A 19,469-nucleotide genomic window follows, 5' to 3' on the forward strand; every position below is an offset into this window, starting at 1 on the left:
CAGATGAAGAATGCCTCTGGTGGGTGGCAAAGCATGACAAGGGCATGGGCAGGGACCTTGTAATTCCTGTGTTTCCACTGTTGATTTGGTCTGGTCTGAATGATTCCTGTCTCTGAATTAGCTGCCTATGGATGTGTAACGCTATCACAGTAAACATGCCATCCATCTGACATGGATGGAGGGATGGATGGGTTGACATCTGAGCCATAAAAGTGATGCAGTTTGCAAAACAACCTCAGCAAAAGGAACAAAGTGAGCTGAAAAATAACTTGTCCATTGAATCAGGCAGAGAACAGAAAAACGCCAGATCCGAGCTGACGTACTCCACCACTTCCTGCATCCTGGTCTGTGGCATGGAGTTATATCTTTATCAGGAAATAAAACACTTCCAGGATCCATTCTGGCCACGAAGCCAACGGAGTAGTGCTGGCCCCATCCTGACTCCTAAAATCTTCCACCCCTGATATGGAGCAGCTGCATCCAAACTGCCGACTGGGGATGGTCTCTGGTCAATGCCAAAGCCTGGGCAAGCTGTGCCTGAGCCCAGGGCTCCTTGGAGTGGATCAAAACCATGCCAGGGAAGGTTTGAACAATAACAGTCGGGATGGTGGAGCCCTCGTGCCTTGGCATTGCCCTGGCATGGCACAGTTGGCTGGTTTAGATGATCCCAGAGTGAGTCCAGCACCACATATGTGCCAGAGAAGTTGCCCACGGATCTTGTGATGTGAATAAATACAGGTTCAACCTTCTCCACAGCAGTTTGAAAAGCTCCTCATGCAGTATCTTCTGGCCAGAAGGTGAGATATGGTTTAAAAAGGTACCAGGGAAAAGTTGAGGGGTTAAAATCCAAGTGAAAACAAAAGAAGTTGATGACCAACCTGCAAAAGTGCACACCAAAAAATCAAAGGGAAAATTAAAAAAAACCAAAAAAACAGGAGGAAAGGATGAGACTCTTAGCACTGGGATTAGTACCAATAGAGAGCTGGGGTAGTCTTCCACCCTGAGCTTTTGGCTTGGCAAAAGGCGCTGTTTGGCAACAAGATCACAGGTAATCCCAAAAGGAAATGGTCACCACCCCAAACTGTCCATCAGGAACATGTTGGGAGTAGTGGCAGAGCACGTGCTTTACGTTAAGGCTGTAATGAAGTCCTGGAAAAAGAAAGAGTTCTTCAGGGACGACACAGGCTCTCCCTGGGAATCCTTTGCTAAATGATGATGCAGAAGGATATCATTCAAAGAAAGGAGAAGCAGAGGCAGAAAGTTTATGCAAGTAATGAAACAGTCTTAACTCGCAGTGGAGGCGCCTGTCTTTGTTGTTATCCACACTACGAGCCACGAAGGAGGAGGACTTTGGAACAGGGATTTGTGTCAAGCCCTTGGTTAAGCTGGTTTGGTTGTGAGAAGTTAGCACTGCATTGAGAAGTAAGGACACTTCCAGAGTGTTTGTCCCTCCGCTCCCGGCCCGGGGCGGAGGTGACGGCTGTTGGTGTGGTGGTGTGGAGTAAGATCCCGTTCCTGAGGGAAGGCAGGCTGGAGTTGCTCATGAGAGGCAACACTGAGGGGTCTCCTCCTCCTGGCACCTGGTGACTGTGCCTTGGCTCCTTGTCACTGTCCTGGTGGGAAGGGTCTGGCTGTTCAATGGGGGGTCAGTGATCAGCACCACATTTCCAGACCTCAAGGTTGACGAGTTTGGGGTGCAGGACCTTCTTACGGTGCTTTTGAAAACGAGAATGCCACCTCCTGGAAAAATGGTCCCCGAGGAACAGCAGGGCTGTTTGCCATCCATTCCTTTCTCATGCTTTTGCCATGAAAATGCAGATGTGAGGAGGAGAGCTCTTCATGCAACGACCAAAGGGAGCCTTTACATGGAGTATAAGATCAAGATAAGCCTACACTAACATTAAAGGCAAGTCAAAAGAAAGTTCTGGAGGGAGAAATGCAGGCCTGTAGCTGGAGGAAGGGCACCTCCGTGTTTTTAGGACTCAGCAGGTGGAGACAGAGAGCTCACTTCACAAATTACCTCTTTTTATGGAGACAGCACACTGATCAGGGGAGAAACAGGGTGAAATGTTAGTAGGACACTTGAGAAGGGACTGGATGTGAAGCACAGACAATGGAGAAGGGAAATGAAAGCTTTTCACAAATACATATCAATTCATGTATATATATATATATCTATATATGCATTTATGTGCACAGCAAACAAGGGAGTGGGGAGTTAGACAGGGGATGACAAGACCAAATCCCTCCCTTTGCATGAAAATGTGACCATCACATTGGTTGTAATCAGAGCCCAGAAACATCTGCCTGAAATGGAGTTTGACTGGGAATTACAGTACCAGTGACAATTTGGCTTTGTATAAACTTTGCCGTGTGTCTATAGTTTGGCGTGAAGGAGTCCTGCCCTCCTTGAAAGGGACAGACACCAGTTAAAAGTTTCCTTTACAAAACAAAATTAAACAACTGAAGAAACCCCAACGTTTTCTCAGAACACTGCAAAGGATCACTGATTGAAAAAAATGTTTCTCTTCAGGTATATTCAGGCGAAGAAAGCATTCAGCTTCTTTAAACTGTTATATAAAATTGGTACTAGTTTCTTTAAATATTATCATAATTAAAAAAAACAACTGATTCCTGAAATTAAAAAAAAATCATAATCATAATTAAAAAATATCCCCCCATGCTGATCTTCTCTTCAGAATAGGTCAGCATGGGAGTTTTGCACCCTAGACAGTTACAGTATTTCTGGAATAAAAAATTGCGATTACACACAGAAAATACTACAGCATTCACTTAAAAATATCTCATTTTGTTGTTGTTGTTTTTCCCCTCCCAAGTAGAGGGATGGTGGGATTGAAAAGATGCCCTGAAACGGGAATATTCCTTTAAAGGAGCAATACTCTCGAAACGGAAAGAAAAAGGTGTCGGATAGACGCAAACCCGGTGATTTAACTCAAAAAAAAACCCCAAAAACCCAAGAGATTCCAGCACAGAAACAGAATCCGAGAGAGATGAGAATGTTCAGACACCGAGCGGGTTATTTGGAAATGTCAAGACAGCCCCACACAGCCCTTGGCGGGGCCGTCTGGGCTTTGCCAGCATCGGAGGTGGCAGCATCTCCTGGCGGTGGAAGGCTAAGCTAAACCACGGCGCTCTCGCTACGCTCTTGGATTTCCTCTGGTTGTTGTTTCTCGCCATGTACTTACAGTAGAGGGTGACACGAGACAGTTTTTATCAGCAGTTCCCCACATGTAACCGAGTCGAAGAATTTTCTCAGCTAAGTCACAACAACAACATCAACAAAAATACAAAGCACCAAATCATCTCGAGACGTGAGTCAGTTTTACAGGTTATTACCGTTTGAAGAAGTTTTGTTGGTTGTTTTGTTGTTGTTTGTTTTTGTGTTTTTGTGTTTTTTTTTAATCCCGACTTTTCATGTTTTGTTTTCCTTAAAAACAAAACAGAAACAAAACAAAAAATCAAAACCCAAAAATCCCCAAAATGGAACGAAAGATGCTTTACAATCACTTTAAGGCTCGCACTGAATGAGACATGACAGGTCTTACACGAGATTACAAATAATACATGTATGCCTTTCACAGCCTTAAAATGATACAGTAGGTCAAATTATTTTGCCAGTCACTGATCAAGTATTGTGCCTTTAAATTGACTCGCTTTTTGCTACCATGCTGAGTTTTATTATTACTGAAATAATTATTAGATATGTGGAAATGTACTTTCGGGTCATGTTTTTGGTTTATAATTTTGATAATTTCTTATTTTCCAGAAGTCAAGGTGGCAGGCCTTATTCTGGGCTCAGACTGGTTGGTATTTGCTCCACTGGAGACAGTGGGGCTTTAGCAGGAGCAGTTGTTGGGAACAAGATCAGATCCTGTATTTTCACACTGATCTGGTACAATCCCACCTTTGTAGAGGGTCCATTTCCACGAGGGAAACGGTTCCAGGGTGGGGTCACCTTTATAACATGACTCGGTCAAGGCTTGACCCAATGGTGTTATAAATTCCTTGCCAGATTATCTTACAGTCCTGATTTTGTCTTTCAGACGTTGGAAAAATCAAACTCCATTGGGGTTGTCTTGGCTTTGCTTTCTTATCTTTGCTTTCTTATCTTTAGACATTTGGAGGGTTTTTTTCCGCTAAATCCAATAAGAGCAACAGGATTTAATTTTTTTTCATACATTTCTCTCTTTTTGTTGTTGTTGTTAATTTATTTTTTTTTTAATTTTAAGGTTGGCATTTCAGTTGGATGGTTGGTTTTTCTTTTGTTTTTTCCTGGCATATAATCATCAAAGAGTTTTGCATGAGAAAGGTGACAGTACTTAATGAAACTCAGCACCTAAGGGCATAAGGCAGTTGTAGGTTTGTTTGTTTGTTTTTTTTTTTATATTTTTCAATCAGCACCAATCCCATAAATAATGTTCTACACTTGGTGTACGATATAAAACTGATGTGGAGATGCCTCCTTCTCCACCTGTGAATCCTAGGTGTGGAAGTTGAAATACTGTTTCTTGTGTGTAAAAAACAAAAGAAAAGTTTTTCTTTTTGTTTTTACTTACAAAACATAGAGAATATCTTTTTTTTTTTTTTTATACATACAGCAACCAGAAAGAAAGCTTATCTGAAGGTTTGTGTTTGTTTCATGATCTGTGTTTACCGTAAACAAAAATAAGGTCCCCTCTTTTACTTTTGCTTTAAGGAGCTTTAAAGTGAAGATTCATATTGTAGCAACTCATATAAGAGAGGTCCATCTCTATACCTAATACCTACAGCTGTGGGGGTGACATACTGGAGGATGTTGATAGTTCTTCTTAACCTCCTGTCTACAAAATGAGCATCCCAGGCAGGATATCTTTTTCTTGGGATGTCAATCTTAATGAGAGGCCCCTCGGGGGGGTAGGGTCGCCCAGATGGAGTAGATGGTACCATTGCTCTCACCTGGAAAACGGGCAAGCAAGTGTCAGCTGTGAGTTCCTCCTGTTGCTCCGTGACCGCTCTGGTGGGCGTAGCCTGGGCCCCCCGGTACCCAGGGGTTTGGGGCGCCATGGGCTCAACATCGGGGGGCAAAGGAATGCCCCAGAGCAGCTCGGCGCAACAGGAGCTGGCAAAGATCTTAGCTCTTGGCCCCATGGGATGCAGCACACCATAATATAACAGCATCAAAGCTATCCCAGCAGCAAAGCTAAGAAAGACACAACACAGTGCTGGCACGGCATAGGAGTCAGTGGTGTCAGGATCTCTGTAAAAATACCAAAGGAGCGTCAAGGCAGCGTTCTCCGTCAGGACCACCGTGTAATACGCAAACATTCGATATCGAGTCCGCCCTTCCTTGACATTAAACCAGCAGAAAATGTACACAATCCCTACCACCATGTTGAAGAGGATCTCCTCCCACTTAGACATGCAGAAATCTGTCCCACCATGGATGATCCAGAAAGCCATGGCACACCAATGGACCACTACAAAGATCCCAAAGTAGAGCTGGAAGATGGAAGCAAAGAGAGCAAAAGAAATAACTCGGGATGAGATGGTGAAGAGGCGCCAGAAGAGATGGATGAGGGCCCCTCTGTAGCTCATACTCTTCTTGTCGTCCCTAGAGTCCCGAAGAAGCTTGTGATAGGAGGCTAGCACCCAAGCCAGGGACATCAGGGAGGCCACAGAGGACACACCTGCCGGAAGACACACAGATCCACTGAATTAGACAGGAGCTTTGGTGGAAAACATCATCTGCTCACTAAATTATTGCATCTGGGGCAGGCTCAGGAGCCTGAAGGTTCAACTCACGTCAGGTTGTCCTTACAGTCTGGAGGAGAGAAATACAGAGATATCAGTGCTGGAATTGGAAATGGTGTCGTATTCAGGAGTTCTCTGACTCCTTGTCCTTATCTTCCTGAGACTCTGGGTCGGCCACCCCACCCCAGCTGTTCCAGTAGGGAACAGCCTCTGTGCTCATCCTGACTGGATTCACATTTGGGGGCTTGAAATCCAGATCCCATCTAAATGCTGAAGCCCGAGTGTGAAGGTTACTTTCCTGGAGAGAGGAATCTGTCTTGAAATGCACCACGGTAAGATCAGGACACCTGTATTTCCCTGCAACTGCATGGATTCTTTTTCATTCTAAAATACTTTTATTTAAGCAACTTTCCCACTGATTCTGCCTTGCTCAGGAATCCCCATTTGCATTTTCATTTCAGAATAACAAAGTTTTTGTCCTGTGCAGATAAACATATAAATCCAGGGAGCATCAAGACTCATCAATACCCTTGGAAAGAGTCCCAAAACAAAGGATCTGCTCTCTCCAGCAAATCCCCTGCCTTGTTCCCAGGATGGACCCAAGACCTGTACTGGAGATATGTCTTCTCCAGTCTTGTCTCCTGGCTGGAGCACAAATCCAAGTCACAGTCATGTCAGGGAGGGCACAGCCTGCACTGGGGTCACCTTCAGCTCCCAACACATCCCCCTGCACCCTGACATGGGGCAGAACACCCCATGATACTCCAAAGGGACTTGGTCTTATTCTCCATCCCAACCAACACTTAATTTATTTCCTCCAGAAGATTAAATAGCCCTACCACACTGGAGAGGTTTTTTAAAAATATAATTCCATTGATTATCACAAGGGTAGATTGAACAACTCATGGAGCAAAGCGTCACAATAAAAATTAATTGAGAGGTTCCTGGGAAAAGAAAGAACTGCTGGCATCTTATTCATTTTCCGCCACTGCTGCTCACTGGACAACTGTTTTGCAGGTGAGGAAACAGATGATGGACCAAAATCCATATTTGGGAAACTCAGTTATTTGGTAGCTATGGTTGGATTGGGCCTTAGCCAAAGATTTATCTAAGAACATAACATGTAAAGTCCAAAGGAAAAGATGGTTCCAAACAAAACAATGAGAAATGCACCTCCATTTCTGACCTGTAACTGAGTGGCAGGTCTAGATCTTATTTGGCTTTTATTTCTTTAAGAAATTCCAAGGAACATCTTGCTGCAGCTGCTCAGAGGTAAAAAGATAAAAATGCCTGAAAAACCTAAATTTCTTCTTCTCCTGTTTTCTTTTCTCTCTGCTCACAGGGGCCTGGCTTCTATAGGAATGTAAATAAGGTCCACTGACTGCTCAGACCTCACTCTATAGAATTTATCTTGGTTTTGAGGAGCCAACCCCACAGTTTGGCAGGGTTAGTTCTCCCTCTTTCCAACCTATCCATGTCTGGAGCAGAGATCATGGAAGAGAAGGCCAGGAAGGATGGCAGACTCCAATTCTGTCTTCACTGGAATTCTCACAGCTTGCAAAGTCCACCAAAACTACACCTTTTCATCAGCTCTCGTTTCCCTCTGAATCCCTTGTCTTTGGGCTCAAATGTGCATTAGAATTTTAGACTGAATTTCAAAAAACAACAAAGAGCAAAGCAGTAAGAGCAGTGGCCTTATCCATGAGGGAAGCTTTAAGCCACCAGCTTTAAGAAAATCACAGTTTTCCCCTGAGTTCTTAAGTCCTTACTAAGAAACACTTGCACATAGGACTTGGGGATTCCAGCCACAGACTCACAGAATGGTTGGAGTTGGAAGGAAGCCCTGGAGATCATCCAATCACTCTGCCAAGGTAGGATCACCTGGAGCAGGTGGCACAGGAACACATCCAGGTGGGTTTGGAATCTCTCCAGAGAGGGAACTCCATGCTCTCCCTGGGCAGCTGTTCCAGTGCTCTGCCACCCTCCGTGTAAAGAAGTTCTTTCTCATCTTGAGGTAGAACTTCTTGTGGTTTATTTTATGGCCACTGCTCCTCATCCTGTCACTGGACACCTCTGTAAAAAATCTGGCACATCCTCTGATTATTGAGATCCCCTCTCAGTCTTCTCCAGACTGAACAGGCCCAGCTCCCTCAGTCTCTCCCCATAATGGATGGAAACTTTTAAATATGAACACCCTCATACTCAAGCAGATGTAGATTAGATTAATTTTTAACATACAAGATGAGTTACATTTTTGGTAGACTTTATTAAAAGTTTTGGAAGGATGAGTCATGCCACAAAGTTTTGTTATGTATGTAAGTACTGTTTGTTGCACTATCTCTTGGCTATTCAGTGTAAAAACTTTCCATGATTAGCAAGGAAAAAATATGTCATTTATTGCCTTATTTTAGTGCTGTTTTACTAGAAACTTGTACAGCATTAGCTGTACCTGTACAGGGAAATTCAAGCAGCACCAACCCACAGGAGACAAATGTGTCACCCTGGATTAAAAATGTTTCTGTTGGGCTCATTTATTCTAGAAAAGAGAGGGGAATAAAACACACCCGAAACAATCCCCCAGTTTGCACATAAAGGCTTTACCTAATGTTTGCAGGGCAGAACCCTCCACTAATCACAGCCTTTGCTGTAAATTGCACAGAGCTGTCTCAGAGTGCGTGTGTTGAGTCACTGGCACGGCACCCGGGCTGCTGACAGTCATCTGAATGTCTCCTCCAGCCAGCAGAGAGAGGCAGACACCCCCAGAAAGTGATTCAGCCTGTCCTGACATCCGTGTGTGGGACAGGGAGGGGTTGACTCATGCTCCCAAGGTGTCTGACTCCATCCCTTGCCAGGGGACGTGCGAGCACCAGCAGTCAGGCGGGATGAGTCCCCCCTGTACGGAACAGCTCATTGTCTCTTCATCTGCACCAAGATCTGAGGGAGGAGATGAAGGATCTCTGGACACTTTGACATATTTTTGCTCTTGTTTAAAAGTTCCCAGGTCTAGTGTTGAATGTGAATTTTGGCACCCTGGTGACGAGCGGGATCTGGACCTGGGTGTAAGAGGGGAGATCTGTAGGTGGATGTCAGCAGGAACCACGGAGTAATGTAAAGACTTACATCACTCTTACTTCTTGCTGTCTTGGCACAGAAATTATTCCCTGGCTCTTTCATACAGACCTAAATGACACAGCACTTTTGTCATCTTGACCACAAATTTCCCATTCCCAACTTTCCCTGTGGCTTCTAGCCTGTGACATCTTCATAAAATTCACAATTCTCACAGACTCTGGGATAAACTGTCCCTGTTTTTCCTCCCACTTTCTCCAGACCTTATTTCTAAGCAACTGTAGAAATCTCTTCAGTTATAACTGAAACAAAAAGTCCTGAAAAGTTGGATCACATGAGCAGTAATTTTTAATTTTGATTCTGACTCTTGCACGTGGTAACTGACGCACCTTCGTGGAGCACAAGTAGGTTTCAACTCCCTTCCAAGGTTTGTTTATCGAAGGGATGAGGTTGGGTAAACACTGAAGTCACTTCAAAAGAAGCCCACTCCCACTCTTCCCACTCTGTTCCCAGTCTTGGGAGCGGAACATCCCCACCATACACAGCCACCTCTCTAGGCATTCTGGAGCCAGGAGGAAATCAGCTCCTATGGGGCTGGAAGGCTCGTGGTGGTGGCAGCTCTGTATCACACCTGCCCACAATGAGTCAGAGGGGCACAGACCAGGACTCTCTTCAAACCTCCCTGCCCTAGAAAGCCATGAGTGACACACAAGCACCATCAAGGAATCCCTTGAATGACACAGCACCCAAAATAATCCCCCAAGTTCCTTTAGGAATCGACCCTGAAGTCCCTGCAGTGAGACATCTGCTCACCTACATTCAGCACAGGGAGGGAGATCTCTGTAATGTCCCATTTGACAGATGAAGCACCAAGATTTGAAGGATTTACCCAAGATCTGGTATAAAATCCAAGCTAAAGCAGGAAATAGTTCTCCTTCACATCACAGTGCGCTTGACGAGACATTTCAGACAGGATTCAGCTCCTACTGAGGAGACTCACCCCAGGCTGTCCGTGGTTAAATGATGTCTCTTTGCTCAAAGGAGGATCAAAGCTCAGTGCAACCATCACAGGTGGGAATCCAGCAACGTTTGAGATGCTTTAGGATATTCCAGACTGCCATGTGGAGCTGGCAGATGTGACAAACTTGCATACAGAGGACAAGAACATTTCTGAGCTGGGAGCTGGAGTGAAGGAAGGTACTCAGGGCATTTCAAATGACACCAGCTGAGACTCCAAAAAAATTTCTGCCTTTCTCAGGGGAGCTCATGATCCTTCTTCAATGATAAACACGTGGCACAGAAAAATGTGCAACAGGAAATGGCGCAGAGAGATGAGAAAGCAGTGGGAAATAAGGCAGGTGTATAAAAGTTAAATTTCTGAGAATGTCAGACCGAGGAATAGATTCTCTGAGAAAGGGAAACAAGAGCTGTTGCTTTGGATCATGAAGACATGAGTGGACTTGAGCAAAATGCAGACAGTGATCTGATGCCAGAGGAGAGGAGCCTGAACCACTCTGACTTTAAGGGAAACTGCTGAAGCTCACAGGAACACCCTGAATTTCACCCTGGTTTGTTTTTCCTCCTCTGGTTTGTACCCATGGTCCAGAAAAAGAAAGGTCATCTCAGATTTGTAAAAAAGCTCTTTGGAAAAAACCCCATCCACACAAAAGAATGAAAACAATGACTCCCCTTAAATTGCCATTGCTTCTTTTAAAGCCTAGGAACAAAAACAGTGCAGGGGAAGCCATCCCTGTCTATCTGGCCTATTCCTTCTATGCAGTTGTGCAAGGTTTTACAGCCAGTCTAACAGAAAAAATCACACACACAGATGAATATTTAAAATGAACAATATACCCATCTTGGCCTTACTCAGTGTTGTCCAGCTGAGGGGAGAGGATTTTCATAGGGGTAGGTACAGTTCCCATCACAAATCCAGCTGCAGGTTGTTGGCTGCCCGTAATTTGGATGCAGTTGCTGTAGCACATTCCCCGAGTATTTCCTGTGGTGCCTGTCCCTTTAACAGGGACATGAAAATGATGCCTAAACAGTGCTCTATTTCTTTTTTGACATTAATTCTCCTTAAGACTCCACTAAAACAAAATGGGAAGATACCAATGTTTCTCCCGGGTGAGCGGGATGGCAAATATTGAGCGTGACATGAAACCTTCCCTCAGCCCCTGTGCAGAGGCAGCTCTTGCTTAATGCCAAGTGCCACGTTTCAGTTCATCTCCATCCCTGGCTGGCTGCTCAGGCCCCTGTGCTGTGAACCCTGTTATCTTGTTTTCCCCTTTGGGTGGCATGTTCCTCCCTGAAGCTCAGTGGGAGACGAGGAACAGGCTTTCATTTTGATGCACACGGAGTGAAAATGCATTTATACACAAAAGAGATCAAGCCAGATCCTGCTTTTGTAATAACAGGGCCTGAAAGTCACCCTCCCTTATTTTTTAATCTGATTTAATTTGTTTGTATTAGAGTAAAAGGGGTCAGAATCAGACCCCAGGACTGATTTTTATTGTTTCCTGATGGATTTTGATGCTTGATCTTTCTTTATTCTTCCCCATCAGAGGAGGGAATGACTCGTGTCTTTTTTCCTTTATTTTCCCTCTTTGTCTCTTCGAACATGGAAAAAATGTGGAACATTGCCAGTATATGAATAGTAAAGGGCTGCACAGACCATTTTGCCACTCATTTTCCTCACTGGATTTCAGGACACTTCCTTAAACAGTTTCTCCAGTGTGTCACCAGTCCAGTCTGGCAGATGAGAACTACTCCACCTATTGTGAACACGATGCAAAAATCTGACCCAGGAATGGCCTCTTCACATTTATGTGACACCTCTGTGCTCTACTAAGAGCTGGAATTGCCAGGGATGAAAATCCAGACCGTGACACTGGGGAGACTGGGAAGAGATATCACAACCGTGTCCTGTCCTTTGCTCTTTTCTCACAGAACATATTTTGGTTTCATCAGGCAAGGGGTGGGTTTCACATCCTCAGCACCTGCTCCCTTGCTAGGGAGATCCTCTGGGACCTTCTTCCAAGGGGTATCACATCCCTATTGTCCAGGATCCAGCTCACCTGGACACAGCATCACAATTCCATAGGAAACAGAAAACTGCTGATGACTGGGAAAGGCAGGAAACAAAGGTAACTCCTTTCAGGGACGGATTTCCAAGTAGGTCTGGATAACAAGAAAGTCTTCTACCACCAAATCCCACTGGAGTCCCACACAAGGCTTGAGCTGAATTTCTGTACAGGATGGTCCATGTCCAAGCTGGCACAAGGAAAACTCTTCCAGATTAGACCAGAGGCACCTCTGTGTTCCCAAACCTTTCACTGTGAGAAAATCCATGCCAGGGCAAGTCCACAAGAGCTCGCTCCCATGGAGAGTTGCCCTCCCGGCCCTTGACAGTTAAAGGCTGGCTCATGTCCTGAAATGATGCTTCCTAAACCCTTCTCCTTTTGCTAAATTAAGATGTCCTCAATGACCCCAGAAAAGTTGAATCCCTCCTTAGTTCCTCCCCCAGCCCACGCTGCAGCACCGCCTTGAGGAAGCATCCACGGGGTCACCAGGGATTGTGTTTCCAAAGGCCTTGCTTTCCTCCCCTTTCATCCTGCTGCCTTTCAGCTGTCCCCAGTGCCCCCTTTTCCCTGATGCAGGAAGAGGTGACCGGCCACACTCATCTGATCTGTGCTCTCATTATCTCGGATGCTTCTGTCGTGTCCTATTCATGTCCTCTGTGAACTCGGGCACTCCAAACCAGCTCCAACCCTGCAGCCATCGAGTCTTGTATCTCCTCCTGGATGCAAGCCAGAGACTGAGCCTGCTGTGGGAGGCACGAGCACCCCGGGCCAAGCAGAGATGGGATAATCCACCCTCTGTTTGGGATTGTCCTTGAATGACCTCAGTGAAGTGTCAGTCTCCTGTTCAAAATGTTGGCCATCACCCACCACATGAGGATTAGCAAAGCCTCCCCACTGTTCTAAAACCCTCTGAATGAAGAGGCCCCGTCCATCACGTGCCTCAGTGTTTATTTCACCCCAGGAATGCTGTCTGAGACATGGGATGAGCTGTGTGGAAATGCCCCTGTCTCTCCATGGACTCTTCCTGGTGAATCATGGAATGGATTGAGAGGGAAGTGTCCTTAAAGCTCATCTCGTTCCAACCCCCTGCCATGGGTAGAGACACCTTTCACACTCTCAGCTTGCTCAGATCCCATCCAGCCTGACCCTGAACACTTCCAGGGGTGTGGTTCAAAGTGAAATAACCAAAGAACATGGTAAGAGAAATAGAAGGTAACAGTGGTTTGGCATCCAACAACTCCCCACAAGAGCTCAGAGGGGAGCACTGAGTCTCAGCAAGGTGACGAGAAGAGAAAGGAGGATTGCTGAAATCTGTTCCTGGCTCCAAGATGAGCACAACACCCCACAGTGGCTCCTGCAGAGCAGAAGCTGAGACCCCACGTGGTGTGGGCATATTCAAGTGACACAACACAATGAATTTATACCACTGAAGGCCAAGCAGGTAAAACAAGCCCCCAACACCCTCCTGAGGTGAGGAGCGTGCCATGGTCAGTCAGAGGACATCCTAAAACAGCCAGACAGAGTTACCGACAGCCTCAAGTGGAGAAAGACAACATACCTCTGTTAAATCATTGAGAAGAAGGCTGGTCTCAGCAGGCCTGTGTGTACACAGCCCTCATCAGCATGAAAAGCCACTTCTGCTTTCCATAGCAGCCTTTCCCCTTTCCCAGGATGCTGGCTGCAGGTATCTCAGGTTTTACCTATTTATGTAGGGAAAGAAGCTGCTGACACCTGTTCCAGAGCTGGAACATTTCTGGCAGCACTTAGGGGAAATCTCAGTCCCTGTCTAAGCAGAGATCCACAAACAAGCCTCAACTCACTTGGCTAGCTGGGGTCTTTTTGTCACCACAGATCAGCTCATAAAAACCAGCAGAGAGGAGAAGAACACATGGGAAGAGAGCCTGGTGGTGGTATCTGAGCCCCAAATGGGAAACAGGATTATTTGTTGACCCTGAGCCCAGCTGGCAGAATCTGCCATGCCCATCCTGTTAAAATCCCCCAGGAGTTGTATCCAATCTGCCCAATGGGAATGGTTCCTGGACTATGTGAATTTGTTTTTTCATGCCTGGGGAAGCATTGGGAAAGGGCTGGCAGGCAAAAACAAACTCTACCAGAGACCAATTTAGCACAGTTACCTGAGTGCCAGTGCTTGGGCTCCAACACTGTGTTACAGCTACAGACAAAATCTGATCACAGCCCTCTGTTTATCACAACCATGGTCCCTTTCATCACCTTAAAAATAATGTGGGAGACCTTTGGCTCAACTCCTCAATGCCTGGAGATGAAGCTTCTCAGATTATCAGATTTTCCAGGCTGGGCAGAGTAAATTAGTCCAGGTGGCTGCTGTGTCTGGACAGCTCTGGGGAGCCCAGGCATGGCAGGTAGAGCTTAGGTAAAGTGTAATACAGATGTGGGGACAGCTTTCAGACAGAAAAATGTTATTTTAGCAGGATAGGGTAATCCCTCCAGGAATCTGGTCTCAGCTCTGCTCCCAAAATTATGCCTGAGGAAAATGTCAGTGTGAGTCCACTGCTAGAACCAGAGACAAATCCTGCCTTCTGCAGAGCAGCCTCTTCTGAAACAACTCCACCCAGCCACCAGAGCCTCTGATGGGACTCTAATGGTGGAGTTCAAGCAAATGACAACACACAAACTCACTTTTCAGGGGGAACAATGCATGACAGATGTCTAAGAATTCCATTCAGGAATTTGGAGTGAGTTTGGTGATTTGACTCAGTCCTAAAGAAGCTGGAGGCAATCAGGGAACAGAGAGACAAGCACAGAATTACTTTTGGCATTCCTGTTGGTGTGGCATAAATGATACAGAAGTATTTATAACACTAAAACTATCTAGTTTTAAATGGCTCCTCTGTTTTGAAGCTTCCCCTAAATGTTAAGAAAATGGAATGGAAAGAATTCACTCTTTTCCTTTCAGCGAAAGGAGATTTATTTTTTTCCTCACAGAAAGAACCCTCACTTCAGCAGATTCTACTTTGAGGGTGCTCATGCAGAACAGTTCTTTGTGATTTTTGGAATCAGAATTCTTATTAATCTTACTGATGATGTTTTCAGTGTCAGTGTGGGGCTGCATGGGTGGTGTTTCTGATTAGAAGAGCTGCTGTTATCACTTAAATTTGGGTTCATGTGGACCAGCAACCCACATTGCAGCAGCAAAGACTCAAACCTCTCTAGGATCTTCCCTTCACACCCAAGTTCACCTTTTCCCAGTGCATCCTCTGGAGATCATGAGTCCCACAAATCCCTGACTCCCAGGTGGGCAGGGATGGCACTGAAGCTGACAGAGACACCCAGAACCAGCAACCGTGTGCATCTCTGTCTTCTAATGACCCAGAGACTTGAAGGAGAGATGGTCTGCTCTGAGCTCTAAACCCCTCCAGGCACCAATCACCTGGGTTAATTCTGCATTAGAAATGTGCTGGGAAAGCAGCAGCCGGGATTTCCTGGGCACAGATTAGCTTGTTTGGAAATAGAGCATGAGAACTGCTCTTCGTGTCTATTTTTGTCAAAAGCTGCATGAATTGCCACTCTTTTCAGGCCGAGGTGCCCTCTGCACAGTCATCACTGTAATTATAAAGACTTTTGAGTTAAATCCCCGTTAATCTGAAGACTTTAAGTGCTGTCTCAGAATGGCACTGGAAAAGAACCCCACCTGAGCCCCTGCAAGTGAACAGCCACAGATGAGAGGATGTGAAGCTCCTCGAGAGACCCCCAAGAGATTTCACTGGAAATGCTCCACCAGGGTGTTCTGACAACACCTCCAGTGAGGACAGGATTTAACTCTGTGCAAGCAGAGCAAAATCCCTCTTTGTAGGCAATGTGAGAAGGCAGGGGAATCACACAAACCTGGCTCAACTTGACAGGAGCACAACCATCTCCAAAAACTTCCATTGCTAATCCCTGCTGAGAGCTTAGGTTTTGTCCCTTTGCTAATTAAAATAGGCACAAAACCCCCATCCCAAACATGGTTACTTCAACTGGTAAGAATAAGATGGCAAAATCCAAGAGGGGTTATTCTTGGAGGAAAAATCAGATTTCGCATTCAACAACTGGTTCTTTGTGAAGGGCACCTTAGTTACAACTTCTGGTAGCCAATTCTTTGCTAAGATTTTCAAGTGTATCCACTCCAGCAGAGCTGCTTCCAGTCTGAATCCTGAAAATATCAGAAGGAGCCCCCCACTCTGAGATTTTTCACACCTAATGATATTTTAACTCTACTGTTAGGAACCCTCAGAAGGGAAACACACCTTAGGGAGCTACTGGAATGCACTGAAATGGTGAAAAAAACCCAACTTTTTTGCTAAGGAAAACAACACATGGCTCCATTTAGCATAAAATCTCTTCTCACCCATTTCTATGTTCTGAGTAGGGATGGTTGGCATGAAACAACAGAACTGCACAAACATGTACAATATATGTGCATTTTAACACTGCAGTCTGACATCTCTTACAGCACCTCTATCCTGTCACTCCTTTTTTTTTCAGTTTTAATTTGGATGAGGACCGCAGCCACTGGGAAATATGTGCAAACCTGCCTACCACAAGTTGAAAGGATGATGTAATCCTGCAAGTGGGGGCTAAAATGTTCTGAAAAAGAGGGGAGCAGCACCTCAGAGCTGGAAAGGAAAGCCCAAGGAGATCTGCTGTCTGCTTTGGAGAGTGACCAGGAGAATCCCTTTTTCCTTAGCGCAGATCTGGGGAAGCTTTGGACCCTGTGCCCAGAAATCAGCAACTAAGCCAAGCCTAATTCTGTTGACTAGTAAGTTCTGTCCCAGCCTCTGAAACAGGGTGGCCCAGAGTGCTTGGTGGGAATTGTTCTTGCCATCACCTGAGCCAAGCATGGGAATTGTTTGGGTTGGTGTTGGCTGCCGGGAGCAAAAAATGTGCCAAGGGCTGTGCTGATAAGTGAAGCAGAGGATGAACAAGATCTGGTGGCTGTGCTCATGTTCTGATGTGGTTTGGTTTATCAGCAGGGATGAAACCCAACAGACTTGTCCCTGGATTGGGAAAGCAGCATCTCCTGCCAGGGCTGCGTGAGGGAACTTCCTGCTAAAAACACAGCTCCCACGGGCTGTTCCTTGGAGATGAGACAACATCAAGGCAATGCTTCAAACTGTCTGTGACAGCACCAAACAGGGATCCTGCAAACCTCCTCTGGCAGATGGCTTGGCCTGGACACCGAGAGCCTGTGAGGCAATTAGGGAAATAGCTTCATCCCAGCTCTGGGAATGATTTTGGCCTGATGGGAAAGAGGAAGGGACCCGGTTGGGATGACACTGACTGGCCAAAGAGGTCTCCATCCAGAGATGTGTCAACAGTGCACCCTTTGTAACCCAATGGTTTAGAAAGCTTTGGTGTGTTGCGGGGGGCCTTTGGTGAAACGCCTCAGTGTGATCCCAGCGGAGGGGACTGGTCTCTGGAAAAGAAGGAGCATCTCAACATTCCTGGAGAGTACACAGGGCTGGCATCAATGAGGCGAGTCTGGCAGAGTGCTCCTGCGAGGGGGAGTGACAAAGTGACAAAAACGGATGTGGTGCAGCTGGTGCTGTCTCGCAGTGGGGTAGCTGAAGGCACCAGGGACACTGATTTTCCAAGGGTAACAGCAGGAAACTCTTTCTTGCTCTGCTTCCCACATTTTGTACACTCTGCAGAGACCTATGTGACAGGTAGCAGGTCAGAACTTGCTTTCCACACATTAAGTCATGCTCATCCTGACTTATCTCCTGGGTCTTCTTGCCTTTTTCCAAACATTTTTGGGACCTTGATGCACATGAGACAGGGGTTCCTGTGCCTGGTGGCTGTCCTGCCTCAGTGACCCTCTGTGTGAGCATATGGATGTTCTCAGGGCACTGAGAGCGTGAGGTTGGTCAAATGCCACTTAGGACAAAAGTAATTTCAGGAGATTTCTACTGACTCGATAATTTTGCTGCATGCCCAGACTCAGAGCTGTCACCCCAAGCTAATCATTAAAAAACAATTAATAGCTTCTGAAGTGAGATAATTCTTTCCTTCAAAATTGAACGATTTTGAATTGCATCAACCTGAACTGCTCCACCTCCACCAGGGGTGGAAACACAGAGCCCAGCAGGGCATCTTTTCCATGGTTTGTTGCACATCCCAGAGCCTATGTGCTCCCTGTTTATCCATGCTCTCCTAGATGCCTGACAAGAATCCCACACTAGAGCAACCTGAAGCTAAGAAGAATTGAATTCCCAAGTATTTCACTAATCAACAGCACCTTTTCCTATGCTGTAATCCCAAACTTCCCATGAGAGGTGTATCTCCAGCAAGCCTGCAGCATGGAATTACCCAAAAAAGTCTGAATTTCCTGCCTGGAATCTGCCTGACAAGAACCCAGACCTCTCTGCATGCCTCAGTTTCCTGGCTGGCCCCCAGCTCCTGGGAACAGCATGAGCTAATGCTGTTGTAGTGCTCTGATGATGTAACCCCTTCCCAGCGATTACCACAGTCTGACAAAGCCTAAAATTGGCATCACTGGCCCCCTGCCAGCGCTGTCCCGTGAATGGTGACTCATCTTTCCTGGCTGTGCCGTGTCCTGTGTGTGACGGCGACACGTGGTACGGAACAGACGGGGTTTTATCAGCACTCCAAAAATAAGAGCCAGAGACATGGCAAGGTGGTGGACAGAGAAGCTGCAGGTGGGGATGGGCGAAGGGATGACGTCTCTCTTTGGGCTGGCTCCAATTCCCATTGGAAGAAGGAAAAAAAAAAAAGCTGTCCCTGGCTCCGAAGGCTCCTGGATCCCACCGCGCTGGGACAATACGGCTGATGATGGGACAAGCTGTCCCATGCCAGCGTGCCTCAGGCTTGGCCTGCTCTCAGCATGCCAGAGCAAGGCGTCCTCAGTGCCACTGCCAACTGTGGAGATGGCTTTTTGATGCTGCTGGGAGTTGGCCAGGGACCAGCAGCTCGTTTCCAGCAGGGCACCAAATTGCTCCCTCTCATCCGGCTTTGGTGGGAAGGAGGGGAAGGCAGGAACAGAGCCATATGCCCCAGTCTGGCAGAGCACTGGAGTCATATGAGTGGCCTCCCAGGAGAGCTGCTTATGAGTTCAGAGCTATCTGGGCCTCCCTGGTGAACACTTAAAGGGAAACTGTGGTGGAGTCAGGACAAATTGTCAGGGCAGATCATCCCAGATCCTCCCTGCCCAGCAAGCACACGACTGGTGGGGTCCCTTTCCCATATGGCAATGAGCAACTGCTTCCCTGCTTGTGCCTCTTCTGTCACAGGAAACCAGGCCTGGGTGATGGATGTCTCCCACTTCTTTCAATCCCCAAGGAATGACATGAGAAAAAAGGAAAAAGGAATAACTGCCTTTGGGCAAAATTTTAGCATCTCTTTTTCCTCATGATCTGCCAGAACCTGAGTCAAAGCCCAGAGTGTATCTCTGGTAGATCTTGTCCCCGTCTCCTGTTACTGAGGACTTTATAAGGCAAAGACTTCTTTAGTCATACACTGAAGTTCTCTTGGTGGATCTTAGGAAAAATGCTCCCAAAAGTCAGGAAGATTTCTGCTTTGCAGAAATAG

The 19,469-nt window shown here is 46.2% G+C and overlaps 1 protein-coding gene across 1 annotated transcript in view; it reads right to left on the reverse strand.

Moving 5' to 3' along the window:
• Nucleotides 1–4,707: 4,707 nt before the first annotated feature.
• XKR6 (XK related 6) overlaps nt 4,708–19,469 on the reverse strand; it is a 165,695-nt gene continuing 150,933 nt past the window's right edge. Inside the window, exon 3 of the mRNA XM_058836367.1 lies at nt 4,708–5,687. Within this exon, the coding sequence (XP_058692350.1) occupies nt 4,723–5,687 (965 nt within the window). The 3' untranslated portion in view covers nt 4,708–4,722. The remainder of the gene's footprint in view (nt 5,688–19,469) is intronic.

This window comes from Poecile atricapillus, chromosome 3, assembly GCF_030490865.1.
Source record: "Poecile atricapillus isolate bPoeAtr1 chromosome 3, bPoeAtr1.hap1, whole genome shotgun sequence".
Taxonomy (NCBI): domain Eukaryota; kingdom Metazoa; phylum Chordata; class Aves; order Passeriformes; family Paridae; genus Poecile; species Poecile atricapillus.